Source organism: Ptychodera flava, chromosome 4 (genome assembly GCF_041260155.1).
Source record: "Ptychodera flava strain L36383 chromosome 4, AS_Pfla_20210202, whole genome shotgun sequence".
Classification (NCBI taxonomy): Eukaryota; Metazoa; Hemichordata; class Enteropneusta; family Ptychoderidae; genus Ptychodera; species Ptychodera flava.
This window is the reverse complement of record NC_091931.1, coordinates 23,708,098-23,723,057: the sequence shown is the minus strand read 5'-3', so window position 1 is coordinate 23,723,057 and position 14,960 is coordinate 23,708,098. Positions and strand designations below refer to the sequence as shown.

Sequence of the window (14,960 nt, the reverse complement as noted above, 5' to 3'; positions counted from 1 at the left end):
ATGGAGAAAATGTGTCAGCCAACGTCTACCAAGTCTTTCGAATGTATATATTATAAACTCTAAGCTGGGTGAAGAATTCAACATGCTTGTGATAAGTTCACACACGAAACCCGACTGTATCATTCCAAGCTCAGCCCGTGCATCTTATGAAAGGCTAGCCCTGTAAACCCTAGGTAGATATTTTTTAAACGAAACACCATATTAACACTGCGATGGAGACAGTGTAGACGCCACTTGTATATCGAGCTCAGTTACAACAGGAAGAGAACAAACGGACAAGATTGAAAGCCGAATGTAATCGGCAATGTTTAATCTGTTGTCACAATTGTCATAATTACATGATTATTGTTCAATACACACAAGACTATCGTCAAAACACAGAATAAACGACAGTTATATTGACATTTTGAAACGAAGAATATATAGTGTTTCAGGATAAATACATAAAAAACCAAGAAATGTTGTCTAACCAGCGCTTCTGAAGAACCCTGGGTATATGTAAATCGTCCTCATGAAAATAATTTGGTTTTCTTACGGGAGCTTTATTAGCTCTGTGAAGCACTGAGAGCCCATGGAATTATGTTGATTTGTAAAAATTGGTTAGATGGGGTCCAGTATTTTATTACCTTGATGAGCAAACATGAGAGGCATCATGCAAAAAATAGTATCAACATTGTCAAAAGTGTCAGTCCGTATTCGCTGCGCATAGTACAGGCAACGATCATTTATAATGGCAAAATCACTCCTTCAAGTCTCTGTAATACTGTACATTGCTCGTAGAAATTGGCCTCCCTGCTCTATGGAGTCATTACAACAGACATGTTTTACCAAATAGGTTCATACTAGACGAAAAAGATACCAAATTCTGCACTTGAATCCTAAAACTTGGGTGGAATTGTTAACATCCGTCACATCTTTAGTCATATATTTGAAATGTTGGCAATTTCATGATTTTCATGTCTTTATGATCATGTGATATGAGGGCTATATATGCTCCCTCTCTCTCCCCCCCCCTCTCTCTCTCTCTCTCTCTCTCTCTCTCTTCTCTCTCTCTCTCTCTCTCTCTCTCTCTCTCTCTCTTTTAGAATGCTACCCAAAATTGTACAGTTTGTTGGTCTTTATTCCCGCCTTGTTACTGTTGAATTGTATATCAAGTAAAGATAATTTCGTCTTTAGCCGTCAGATCGTTACGTTCACTTTAATGAAATGATCAAATAACCGAGCTCGAACTTGAAGATCGAAGTAATGCGAATCTTGAGATGGAACGGTGGAAGACTTATAAAATATGCCTTCCGAATCGTTAAACGAGAATTTCCCTAGAACAGCGTAGTGGTCTGATAAATCGGTGATAACTTTTGTTTCGTCACACTGGTATGGATACCTATAACCGCCAAATAGTCTAATCTTGTCCATGCATACAGTGAAGGGCTCGGCTGCCACGTACTTGATGGCTTCCTGGCTGGCTGTGACCGGCAGCCTGTGTGCATGGCTATAGAGGGCATAGTCGATCCATTCTGAAGTCCGTTGGCTCGGTGCTAAGATGTCGTTGTTCTGATAGTCATGAGTGCAATTGATGGAGCCAACGATGGGAGGCATTGTTGCACTGAGAATGTCTAGAAGAATCTCAAGTTCGCCGTACCTTGACTGGTAACCAATGTTAAGGTCTCCAGCGAATATAACTGGTTCGCTTTTCGGTATTTTTTGTTCCAGCATTAATCTATGCATCTGCGCAGCTTGTTTTTCTCTAACCTTAGCAAATACCCGCCTGTTGTTTCCGTTTTGCAGGTGAGTTCCGAGGATGTGATATGTGGCGGTAACGCCGTATGCCGACTTCTCTACACTCGCATACATCGCGCCTTTGGCCGACAGCATATCCGCTGAGCCAAAGACAAAGCTGTCGTACACCGTCTCTTGCCATTTCAGTATCGGCCACCGGGACGATATGAAAACACCTCCATTGTCAAGGTGGGGAAATATTGGATTATTCTCGCCGACCACTCCGGTGTGGTACACAAATCCATAATACTCCAGAATCTGAATGAAAGACGCGCCATCGTCTGGAAAACAGCCTCCCATGTATACCTCATTGAAGACGATGACATCGATGTCACCGTGCCGAGCGAAGATCTCTGTGAACATCCTGCAAGTCCGCTCTCGTTGCCCACTCTGGTAAATCAAATATCTCAACTCCCAGATGTTGTAAGCCAAAACTTTAAACTTGTGAGCCGGCGTTGGGGACCAAACGCGTAACTCCGGAATGGTACAGAGCACATTTTGGCCACTTTTGGTCCGGAAGAAACATCTGTCCCAAATTTTGTACGGAGCGGAGCATACATATTCAAGGCCGAACATGTCGCAGTATTCTGGTGTGAGATCGCATTCTGGCGTCGCCTTCCCTAGTTGAAAAAGGAAGATCTTGTTTGAGAAAAGCCAGTAATTTTCACATGTATTTTTAAAAGATGCAGTATTCTTATTCTGTTGCAAATCGATAATCATCCGAATGTTCATTTTAATAATTCTGTGTCTATTTTTCATATGAAAAGATTGTTCTTACCAAGCCAAACGTGAGGTCTGTCTATGTGGCAAGTAACTGTAAAGAATGATAATAAGGAGAAAACGTAAGTTGTAAAATTATGAACAGAATTGTTTATCTAGAGACAAGTGTGAAGTGAAGTGATGTGAGGTAATGTTACTTCGCACTATGGAGGCAGTAGTGCCCTCATCGTCGTTGGCATGATCTTACATTTTTGTATTTTCATACGATCAATTTATCAGCAGATATGCCTAATTGAATGTAAAATCACGAAAGTGTTAAACTTGGTCGAGTGAAACCATTAGACTTTTGCGTGACAATAACGAAACTGTATGTCACTTATTTTGCTTTCGTGTTCGTGTTTTTTGTTGATTTTGATACTAGCGGTGGCGTCTATCATAATAACACCACTATATTTCAGTATATATATATATATATATATATATATATATATATATATATATATATATATATATATATATATATATATATGTATATATATAACCATATCATACTATGACATGATCATGCTCTTACCTTATGGATAAAACTCAAAACAGAACTACGAGATCATAAAACTAATTTCGAGAACAACTAATTATTGAATTGAATTACCCTCGCGATGTACCTTACCCTCTTAAAACTAGTTTCCGCAACAACTAATAGTACATTAGACTACTGCCATCGTTCATGATACACCTTGTATCCATTTGGTGTTACACGATGCTATGTCTAAAACAACTTGTAATAAACCTCTATACTGAAAGTACATTGTACAACGGCGGCAAATAACATCTTTAACCTTGCTATGTTCAGTTTTCTCTTTACTCCGAAAAAATGTGGGTATTCTTTAACTGTCAGATTAATCCCTTTTATGACGATCCAAGCACTTACTATAGGTGTTCTGCTGTCATCACTTGTGAAAGATTCACAGTCAACACGGCGGGCCGAGCCTAAAACCTACTCGGCTGAAGATCTGTCGGCCTGAAATCAACCTGGCCACCGGCCAACCTGATCAGTACCCACCCGTTCTCATCGCGGGGGAATAATGCTATTCTGAGAGTGGCGTGGTCCCAGTTGATTTTTGGCCTTGCTCGATTTAGGCCGTATCAGTTTTTAGGCAGAATTTACCTCAGACTGAGTTGGTTACAGCCGAGTTGGTTCTCGCCCGCGGGTTGACCCGAACTCCATTTGCCGTCCAATGTCTATACTGATACTTTCTCTTCCAGGTTGCACCTTCAGTTGCAACAATGCGCGGAACCATAGAGGTGAAATCATGTAATAGGGAGAATCTTTGCAAAGCCATTATATGTACTTGATAGTCTAAGTTCCAAGTCGATAATATGTTTAAGCTCGTTTAATGAAAACAAATTGTTGTTCTAACTCTGCACACCGAAAAGAAATCGATATTCAATCCTGCTTTGAGTATAACATTGCATGTGTGTCGTTGATTGATGTGTTGTATATTGTCAAATTTGCTTTGACCTGTTCAAAAAGAGCCCTGCTACATGTATAACATCGGATCGCCCATCGAGAGGCTGTTATCATGTGTCTTATTAAACTGACAGGGCGGAAGAAGACCCTTAATACTCACCTCTACACCACTTGACAGAATGGAATTTCGTGAGTTCGCCAAACCTTACAGTGGGCACGGCTACTATTTCTCAAGGTCGCCAGTAGAGATATTGAGAAATTTTAATCGTGACACTTACCTGAAAGAATCGGTGAAACAAACGACAGAAGCACAGACAAAACCAATGTCACGAAAAAGACCATGGTGATTTGTTTCGACCCTGTCAAACTATACAAACGTCTACCTTAAGTTGTTCTGGAGCTGGGGAAAGCTTTCAGCAGTGGTAAGTGTGTTTCATTGCGAGATCGTGTACTTTGAGGCGTGTCTTTTCTGTTCGAACAAAGGTTCTATTGACGTGGAACTACATGTTACCAACTGACCCGATTAACTACATTTATCAAATGACCAGGCAACCTAAAGTTGAAGCGAGCAGTTTTGTGAAATATAAATGAAATGAGCAAAACACTGCATACACACTGCATGCATACATACATACATACATACATACATACATACATACATACATACATACATACATACATACATACATACATACATACATACATACATACTGTCACGGGGACTGAAGAAGAGGTCTATTCAAGTTGGAAATCGTAGATATGAGCTGCTTTTAATGTACTTAGGCAAAAAAAATAATAGGTTTGTTTCTGGCCATTGACATGTGGCAAAAATGATGCGGTGACGCGATTTTTTTTTTCAATTTTTTTATTTTTGGTGGAATTTGATACATTTTCCCCTTTTTTCCATAGGGGCAAATGAAAAACAGGAACTTAAAAGAGTTGACGCGCACACTTTAAAGTGATGCGCGCGCTGACCAGAAAAATCAATTTTTTTTGGCCTTATACAATTTAACAGGAAGTTTACAGTCATACAAACGCATTGCATACAATAAGGAAGTTACGTTCTCCTTGAGTGAACATTGTATGGGTCAAATCGGAAATTGCGATTGACGCAGCTCTGAAAGGTGTACCTGAGGCGGTTCACACTGCAAATTACCACAAAAAAAGGTTTGTTGGAGATCAAAAGTCAACATTTTCGGCCGAAACCTTTTTTTTTCAAAACTCTATTTCTGTGAAAGTTTCCCGTTCAAAAATCTACACGAATTTAATAAATCTCCGGCATGTGCATGACATTCCGATATCTAGTGTTTCCCCGGGAGAGTCCAGGCAATCAATATCTTAACTTGGTAAGTAAAATGAATGGTTTTCATCAAATGGCAAGTGAATAGACAAATCAGAGAATAGTTATTTCTATGTAAAAGTCTTCTGATGAGCTTTCAGTATGGGTTTAACAACGATAATCATTATTTCATCGTTGGGCTTTTTAGAACTCGTTTGGGCCAATTCTGGCTAACAGAACAACAAGTTGTGTAAGAAGATGAAAGAAATTGCCGAGACCATCTGAATGATAGGGGCGAGCATTTTAACTGCTTCAGATGTATACTCATCGGCGTAACTGAAGAAGCCGAGGACAGCGTAGTGGTCCGACAAGTCAGTGATGGTCTTGGTTTTGTCGCATTGATACGGATACCGATGGCCAGCGAATAGCGTCACCTCTTCCATGCAGACTGTGAACGGCTCAGGAGCCAGGTACTTGATGGCTTCCTGAGTGGCTGTCACTGGGAGGCGGTGTGCGTGGCTGTACATGGCATAGTCGATCCATTTGGAAGTCCCATTGCTCGGCGCTTTGATGTCGTTGTGCTCGTGGTCTGTCGTGTACCGGATGGAGCCTACTCTAGGAGGCGTCGTTGCATCGAGAATATCCAGGAGGACCTCAAGTTCATCGTAACGTGTATAGTAGTCGGTGTTGAAATCTCCGGCATAGATGACTGGCTGGTCTTCGGGTATTTCCTGGGCTAGCATTAGGTTACGCATCTGTGTAACTTGTTCTTGCCTAACCTCAGTCCCTCCCATGCTTCTTTTCCCGCTCTGTAGATGAGTTCCGAGGACGTGATATTTGGCGGTTACACCGTCTACCGTCTTTTCGATACCCGCATACATTGCACCCTTGGCGGACAGCATGTCCTCCGAGCCAATTACAAAACTGTCATACACTGTTCCTTCCCATTTTAGTATTGGCCACCTGGATGAAATGAAAACACCACCGTTTTCTGGGTGGGGAAGAATTGGCGTGTCGTCACCGACTGTTTCTGTGTGGTAGACGAACCCGTAGTATTCCAGAATCTGCCGGAAGGACGCACCATTATTCGGGAAGCAGCCTCCCATGAAAGCTTCATTGAAGACGATGGCGTCGACGTCACCGTGCCAGGTGAAGATCTCTGTCAGTACCCTACAGGTGCGCTCGTGTTGGCCACTTTGGTAGTACAGATATCTCAACTCCCAGACATTGTACGCCAGCACCTTGAACGTGTGAGCCGGTGTTGGGGACCAGGTAGTGAATTCTGGGACAGTGCAGAGCACATTTTGACCAGTGACGGTCTTGAAGTGACACACATCCCAGATGTCGTATGGAGCGGAGCATGCGTATTTCAAGCCGAACATGTCGCAGTATTCTGGTGTGAGGTTACATTCCGAGGTTGCCCTTCCTGGGACGAGGGAAAGTAAAATGTAAAACACCTGTGTAAGACATTAGATATGCTTTGCATATGCATGTGAAAGTGTATACACCCGTAGCCACTTTAGTGTCGATCAAGCCTGTCTGGTACAAGCAGAAATTCTGTCTGCAGAAGGGTGATAAAACGGTTACTTTACCCTGTATCAGTGGTGATAATGATCCTACTATCGGTACCCCGTGGACACGCCGATTAGCCTGAAATTAGGGAGTGATTATAAAATACACTGTATACAAATGATGTTGACCACAGCATTTGCCCTATCAGTACACAGTATCTGCTAAAATTCATGTGTTTCAAATGTAGTCAGTGTTACAGAACATCACACATTTTGTGTTGATTTCAATATTGCAGTGAATGAATACCAACGATACTACAGCGTGCATCGCAAGTGTCGTGTTCAGACTCTGTTCAGACGCGGGAATTGAGAAAATGCCACTTTGAAAATGTGAGCAATTAAATTACAGACATCGCCCGTCTTGACTGCAAAACTTTCGAAATAAACATTCACTTGCACTAAGCCATGTTTCTTTCCTAAAACCCGTGAATAAAACTCCAATTTCACTTGGTACAAGAGAAAAGGTAAGAGTAAAGTACAGTCGGGGTAGCGTTTTACATGTACATGTATTCACATGTGTGTAACCATGAACGACACTTTTCTCATCCCGGTTGAAGGGAACCTGTCCTGATACATGTACATCTCTTCCAAACTTTTCTGGCTCCCTCCACGCTTATCTTAAAACGGTTGCTTGTTTCTTTGTAAGCTCCTCGTGGTACCTCGCCAGATGCTGGATTGCCACCACAATCTCTTATATTTTGAACAATCAAGCTTGCTACGTCCTCACTGAAGGATTTGCCCCTATGATATTCGCGACCGTTGTTATTGATGTTCATTGTCGGAGTGCAGACTTACAGCGTGTCTACAGTGCAGTGTTGTGATCGATTTGAATTGGGCAGGCGAGACATTTTAGTAGAACGTTATCTCAATCCTAACAGTGGGGTGCCGATAGTGAACCTTACATTTATTACATCGACCACCACTTTGCTTCGTTTATACAAACAGAATTTCTGCTTGCACCAGACAGGCTTAATCAACACTAAAGTGGCCACGGGTGTATTACGTCTCGCATCAAATGTAAATATTCATCTTCATCTGAAAGGCGATTATTGGTCAGTCGAGTGTTGCATTGCCTTGATTGGGAAACTATAATTTGGTATTCTTTTCACTTACCTAGCCAAACGCTGGGTTGTCCAACGTTGCACTCAGCTGAAAATACAGGGAATAATAATCGTAAACGTACGGTGAGTGTATTCAGGGAGAAATGATTAACTTTTAGCCAGTCATACTGAAATTGGTGTTGACATTCTTGTTTTCAAACACATTCATGTCTTTTTTGAACAAATATGTGCATCTAAAGTTATCGGACATAAGTTAACTTGAAGGTACAATGTGCTTTTGGGAAAATTTTTCGCAAAATGATGTTTTTTTTCTCAAATACTGACTTGTCCTGTGCTGGCATTGACTCATTTTTAAGCATATGTATCTTACGAAATTTTTGAATTGTGAAACTTGCCAAAATTTAATTTTTCCTACAGATATAGCCAAGGAAAATAGCGGCCATTTTGAATTTCTAAAATAGCTAAATTTCAGCCTTCATTTAACGATATTTTAGAAAAAGTTTAAACTTTCGGTTTCAATCATGTACATATTACATGTAGTTGGAGGAGTGCGAATGTAAAGTCAATCCACACGCTGAACTCAAGTCAAAATAATTTAGGCCCAATATCATGATTTATAGTGGTATACTCGGAAAGAAACTTTAACAAGATTGGAGTTGGCATACAGAGAATTGTATTGTGAGATACCTTTGTGTAAATACATAACAATCGAAAAATTGGTGTGCGTTCATCAATTAAACAGTTAATAAACATAACCGATTTATCAATTAAAAAAATAGTCAATTGCCATGGCTGATGCACATTTATCAGTGAAATTAAAATCTTTAACTTTTCCAATCTAATAGCCCGTACTTTACAAATGAATAAGAAAGTCCGTGAAGACATTGATTTCAATGAAAACATACTATGAAAAAAAGAGACAGATTTTTGTGTTCTCACAGGTATTTTACTGACGACCGGAATTCGATCCTCTGCAATAATTCATTACCTGTGCAGAAAATTAATCCTGACGAAGCTTACGACGAATACGGTAAGAGAGTATCACTTGATATGTATTCAGCATCATTCAGGAGAGAGCAAATGGTATTTTTTCTAAGATCCGCACACATGAGAATTTGTGACCTACCTGGTAAAGGTATTGGCGTTGGATTCAATATGGGATCGGTTGGTTCAGAAAAATCGAATCTTCCCAGCACTGCATAATGGTCGGAGAGATCGGTGACGTACCAGGACTGCTGACACATCACTTCGTACGGATAGGTGTGTCGTCGTGCCGGCAAACTGCTCCTCATGCACACCTCAAAGGGCTTGTCTACGTACTTGATGGACTCCTGACTGGCGTTGTTAGGGATGAGGTGCTGGTTGCTATGAATGACGTAATCGATCCACTTGGACCAGCTGGTATCGTTTGGGTGGATGAGATCGTTGTTCTGGTTGTCATCGGTGATGTTGAGTGGTCCAACAATCGGTGGCATGTCAGCTTCTAGAATCTGAAGAACCTGATCCCATTGATCGGGAGATGTGTACATGTCAGTGTTCAAGTCCCCTCCGTAGATCACAGCCTCGTCCACGGGAATATTTTGTTTCTTCATCAGAGTGTGCATCTCCTTGGCTTGGAGGGCCCGTTGTTCCGCATACCGATCCCCCTCGTGCGCCTGCAAGTGCGTCCCAAGAATGTGGTATTTTCTTGTTTCACTATCGACTGTCTTCTCAATTTTGGCGTAGGCTGCCCCTCGCGATGACAAGTGGTCCGGAGATGGCCGAGTCGTGTGTTTAAAAATCCACTCTTCTTCTTTCACGATGGGCCAGCGAGAGGAGATAAAGATGCCGCCATTTTCAGGTTGTTTGTACACGTCTCTGGTACCGTTTCCAATCAGATTCGTGTGGTGTACGAATCCGTACTGATTCAAAACTTGACGTAGTGATATGCCATCATTCGGAAAACAACCGCCCATGAAGACCTCATTCCAAATGATCGCGTCGACATCACCATGGTGCTCAAATATCTGCTGTGGGATTCTGCAGGTTCTCTCTATCTGACCTTGTTGAGCATATAAGTACCTCAGCTCCCAGACGTTATACGCGAGAACTTTCAGAGTTGTCGCCGGTGAGGGCGGGGATAGCTGCTTCTTTGGGGAGGCGCAGAGGACGTTCTTCCGCTCTTGTCCTGTTGTTCTGTAGCAGTCGTCACCTTCGACGTAGTCTGCCATACAGACGAATTCTAATCCAAACATGGCGCAGTGATCTTCCGTCAAATCGCATTCAGAAGTCGCATAACCTGCGTTATAATGTAATTTTTTTTTCAGCAAATTGGTTAGCAATTTTAGTGACTCTCAAATCGGAAATTGACAAAATCATCTGACATGTGAAGTATCAACTTTGGTAAACTGCTGAGGACACGTTTCTCAAATGTGAGATCTTTGCTTAGTGTGCAGGAACGTACTACTAGTGCGTTTCTTGCATAGTGGTAATACGATATCGCATTAACGCAAATTCTAAATTTCCTCTCATATTTAGTTGAAAGGAGTTTGTGTATTTTTGGCGCATTTAGCAATGGACAAAAGAGGCGATACTATGAAAAAGAATAAACGAACGACAAACAACAACGTTAATGTTTTTAATGTACGTGGGCAATGGATTGTGGTAAAGTACAGATATTGCTTTCCTTGATCCACAAGAATGTGTTTTTGTTGAACTAAATATAGTGACGTTAAACGAGTGCAATCGCTGAACTAAATTTTGCCAGTAAAATGTCAAATTTGTATCACTGAGAGATGTGTACTGAGCTTACTTAGTGACTTACTTACCCAACCAAACGTGTGGCCTGTCGTCGCTACATTCATTGCCAAGGATTTCTAGATCAGATAAAATGCATAAACTGACGTATGAATATTCGAACGAACAATATTACACGTCAAAATGTAAAACCACCCTTTACAATGCCTATCAGCATTCGCAATGTCAACTGCAATAAGCTGCATCGAGATAATTCATTCATAAATTGGGAATATATATATATATATATATATATATATATATATATATTATATATATATATATATATATATATATATATTGTATGTAAAACATTGGCAGTCATTTTCAGATTCTACCATCTTGGTCATCTCCAACCCTGTGCAGACAAATGTAGATCAAAACGGTTTAAACTAGGTCAGAGTTCTTGTGAAAAGAGGTCACCTTATCTAATTAATTCGCTTGTCTGATTGTTCCGCAGAGGTGTTGCTGTTCGTCGGATTTGGTGATATGTCAGTATCAAGAACAAAACCTGCATTTCTGATTTTTAAAAGTATGACGTCAATGATCAGCCATGATGGATGAACAATGGAATTATTAGTTCGACACGGTCTATTATTAAAACGAGGCCGATCATGGTGGATCTACACTATGTGTCACGGTAAGGAAGAACGGATTTGCAAATTTCTGGAAAGTGTGGATGAGTGTGAAATAGGTGAAGGATTTTGATCAAGTTCATTATGCGACCGATAGACCGTTGCGTTATTTTGACAGAAAATTGGACATTATTGAACAAAATACCACGCTTGCGTTCATGGGTAATAAAACGTCATAGATACCACAGCTTCCTGTCATGTACAGAGAAAATTCACCAAAAATATTTTGTAATTATGAACTGGTCAACTTACCCGCAAGAGAGGAAAGAAGAAGTATTAAGTGCAGGGTTTGTTTGCTGCGACACATCATTTTGCTGCCGCACAAATCAGCCAAGGGCCACTATCGGTCGTTTGCAGGTATCTATCTTCCGTGGTGTATGGTATGACAAAGTCCTAAGATAACGCCTGAACTTTAGTGCTGATGTGCGGAGTGCAAGCCGAGATCGGCTTATGGACAAAGTCCGGGGTTAGTGTGAGTCTGGCATGGCTTGGACACTAAAAAAATCATAACTGTCACATCAATTTCGAGTTGCTTTCTAATAAATGCCTAACTTTACAGTGGGGATTAAGTAAGCCATACCTCCAAAACATTTCCACAATAAATTAAAAAGCCTAAGTTCGAATTCTATAAATACATTTAGGGATGGTATATGAGTCAAGTCGGTATGGAGGGCGCATGGTAAACATTCCGATGTGGTATATATTGAATGGAAAGGTGTACACGCGTCATGGGGAACTTCAGGTCGCATCGATGTTAACACGGGGTGTGATTTCTCAATTCCAGTGAGTAAAGTTCTATCGTGTCGGATTCAATTGACCAAAAGGAGTCTGTTGTAACATGTACACGAAAATTTCGAGTTGTACCGTTTTCACTTATAAACACTTACAGGATCATTTCTATGTCGTCCATTCCATCCTGCCTCAACTATCAACATTTTCCTCGTTGCCACTATCATCATCATCATCATCATCATCATCATCGTCATCATCATTTTCATCATCAGCGTCATCATCATCGTCGTCGTCGTCGTTGTCGTCGTTGTTATCATATATCGTTATCATATTACCACCACCATTACCACCACCACCGACGTATAAGCATCCAAACCATCATTTTCAATTTGTTGTTGTTCTTGGTTCTCTCTTCACCGCCTCCCCGGTCGGCTTCTTTCTTTAAGTCAATATTCGTTCAATTCTGTTTGCGTCTTTAATTTCCTTTGCAAGACTTGTTGAAACAAACAACACTGTCTACATGTTCAGTCTGAGTACCATCCTATTTTGGCTTACATGCAGCATACTATAGAAAGCAGCTTTTTCCACACATCACATTAACACCATTTCAACCGATCAGATACGGGGTCTGAAGTCTGAGAACAGTATCTGCCATCTGTCTGGCCTTGATGAAACCCTCAGATGGGTGCAGAGATCATTTTGGTATTTGATGTATTGGAATAGCTTAAGAAGGGAAAGAATGCTCCTAATCGCCATATCCAGAGAATCAATCACATAATACAATCAAAGGTGATAACGGAAGATTGGCCTCGTTGTCAAGATAAGCAGTGGGCAATACACCCCGTGGAATAGTTCGCTAGGTCGCACCTCACTGTGGTAACCAGCTGCAAGGGGACTTAAATTCACCCGGCTACGTTGCTATCGTGCTTAATATTTATGTGTTAAACTTAACGTCGAACACCGTGTTTATCAAGGACAAGGTCAAGATAAATGCAGTCGGGTCATAGTATCAGGAGAATCTTCAACCACACTGCTCGTTGATAACCAAACATTTGATAACGGTCCACGCCGACGTATGAGACTCAGTCCTTGTCCTTCGAATGCACCCAGTAAAAGATGCTCTCTGGCTTGATAGTGATATCGAGCGGCTTAAAATGGCACGTAGTACATGCAATGTCTGCTTTTGTCTTCGCTTAAGGTGGTATGCTCCTCGAAAGTGAAATACTTAAATTGTGGCTAACACTTTCGTCAATGAAACTTTCAACCATTCTCTCGCCAAAACAAGAACAAAAAATCGGGGGGTCACCGTGCGAAATTTGGTACTGGAGAAACAAATTACCCGACATTTACCGATATTTGAAATTCAAAATGGCCTCCGTCCCTCTGGTACCTGTGTGGGGAAATAGGATTTTTGATTTCCGAAAAACTAAGACCGTCATGGTAAAAAATTGTCTTGCTCCAAGATCTTTATATTGAGCCCCCTCCCCCAACATGTGGTATACCAGAAAAGATCTTTAAAAATTCGAAAGTCCCCGATCCTTGTCCCCGAGGCGCATTCTACCTTAATGCGGTCCGGATAAAAGTGAATTGCGAATAATCATTGTTATAGAATATGTACCATAGAATTAAACTACCATTTACTAAAAGCAACTATTCAACTTTGCATCATACATATGATCATGATCGCCATCAACGCTGCAGTGACATCACTGCAAGGGGGTGTATAGACATAATTCAAATGTTACAAAAGTTCCTGCACACTCTTTGGTTTTACTTTATATATTTTTTTCTTTCAGCAAACGCCAGTTGCATGTACTATCACCGTACGTCACTTTCTAAAAGTTCATTTCAACGATAATTTAGTAAAAACCCAAGTGTTTGCATACTTGTACATATATTGCCATTGTAAATTAAACTGGCTGTATAAATAAGCGATGGAGTGGAATCCACTCGTACATGATATTTTATTGACTAATAATCTGTTCAGATAGCTAATATAAATATAAAAATGCCATAACAGATTTGATGTGAGTAGGCTTATCACTAACGTTGTTTTGTAATGTGATCAGCAGTGAAAAATTTAGTTGGTCGTTCATCATTTTGATATCATTAACTACACAAAAAATATGAACATTAAATATTCGAATTAATGCTATTATCCCGGGCCCCCGAAATCTTTTGTCGACCCCAGAGAGAATAGACATGCGTATTATTACGGTGAGTTTGGTGACATTTTTGATCAAGAAGAAATTATCGCTATTCCTCATAACCCACAACATGTTTTGATCCTATTAGCTTCTGCATTTCTGTCCAATGCGATAAAAATCGTGGTTCCCGAAAGCTTTCACATTTTCGAAAGATAAGAATTTTATCTTTAACTTTTCGTAGGGCGGAGTTTTTTCTATTTTTATCGAACATACGCCCCTTAAAAGTACGGTCAATCCGAGCAGAATACATTCCATTAATACGTTTGGGGGCATCAACTACACAGAAATAATTCCTAACAGGGGCCAAAGTTTGGAAGGGTATGCACACAACCCCACAATAACCAATAAGGAAATCTACTACAGACCTCACTTTGTTGGCGTTATGCAAGTAAGCGTTCAGCCGTGTTTTCCAAACCCCGATTGATTCCTCGACACACTTGAAACGTATAAACTTAATATGAAACGTTGCGAACAGTCGTAACAGACGAGACGGCGGGGAGCCTACGAATCAGGGCAAGTCACACCAAGTTTAAATAAATTGACTCACTGTGCAAATCACACCTGTTTACAACGATGGGGTGTGCCAATTTGTGATAATAAATGTGCATGGGCTACTTAAGAAGGATTTGTGGTTGCAGACGTGCTGTTGACGATAATACTTCCATCATAGATAAGGTGACATGAAACATACAGATAACTACATTCGCAAGAATAAAAGCCAAGCGACGATAAT

At 40.7% G+C, this 14,960-nt stretch overlaps 2 protein-coding genes across 2 annotated transcripts; both read right to left on the bottom strand.

Annotated features, from left to right (window-relative positions):
- Window positions 1–1,179: 1,179 nt before the first annotated feature.
- On the bottom strand, window positions 1,180–2,139 carry LOC139132168 (sphingomyelinase C-like). The gene has a single exon (XM_070698559.1). The coding sequence runs from the start codon at window positions 2,137–2,139 to the stop codon at window positions 1,180–1,182; it is 960 nt and encodes a 319-aa protein (XP_070554660.1).
- Window positions 2,140–4,707: 2,568 nt separating this feature from the next.
- On the bottom strand, window positions 4,708–14,171 carry LOC139131224 (uncharacterized). The gene is made up of 5 exons (XM_070697198.1): window positions 11,541–14,171; window positions 10,686–10,733; window positions 9,005–10,156; window positions 7,931–7,966; window positions 4,708–6,672 (listed from the first exon to the last, which is right to left on the bottom strand). The coding sequence occupies exons 1-5, from the start codon at window positions 11,596–11,598 to the stop codon at window positions 5,477–5,479; spliced, it is 2,490 nt and encodes an 829-aa protein (XP_070553299.1). The 5' UTR covers window positions 11,599–14,171; the 3' UTR covers window positions 4,708–5,476.
- Between the last annotated feature and the right edge of the window lie 789 nt (window positions 14,172–14,960).

Coding starts and splice junctions, on each gene's coding strand:
- LOC139132168 (XM_070698559.1), bottom strand. CDS start 2,139: ATGTTCACAGAGATCTTCGCTCGGCACGGTGACATCGATGTCATCGTC.
- LOC139131224 (XM_070697198.1), bottom strand. CDS start 11,598: ATGATGTGTCGCAGCAAACAAACCCTGCACTTAATACTTCTTCTTTCC. Junction 7,967..9,004: donor AACGCCAATACCTTTACCAG/GTAGGTCACAAA, acceptor CTGTATTTTCAG/CTGAGTGCAACGTTGGACAA. Junction 6,673..7,930: donor ACAACCCAGCGTTTGGCTAG/GTAAGTGAAAAG, acceptor CCCTCGTCCCAG/GAAGGGCAACCTCGGAATGT.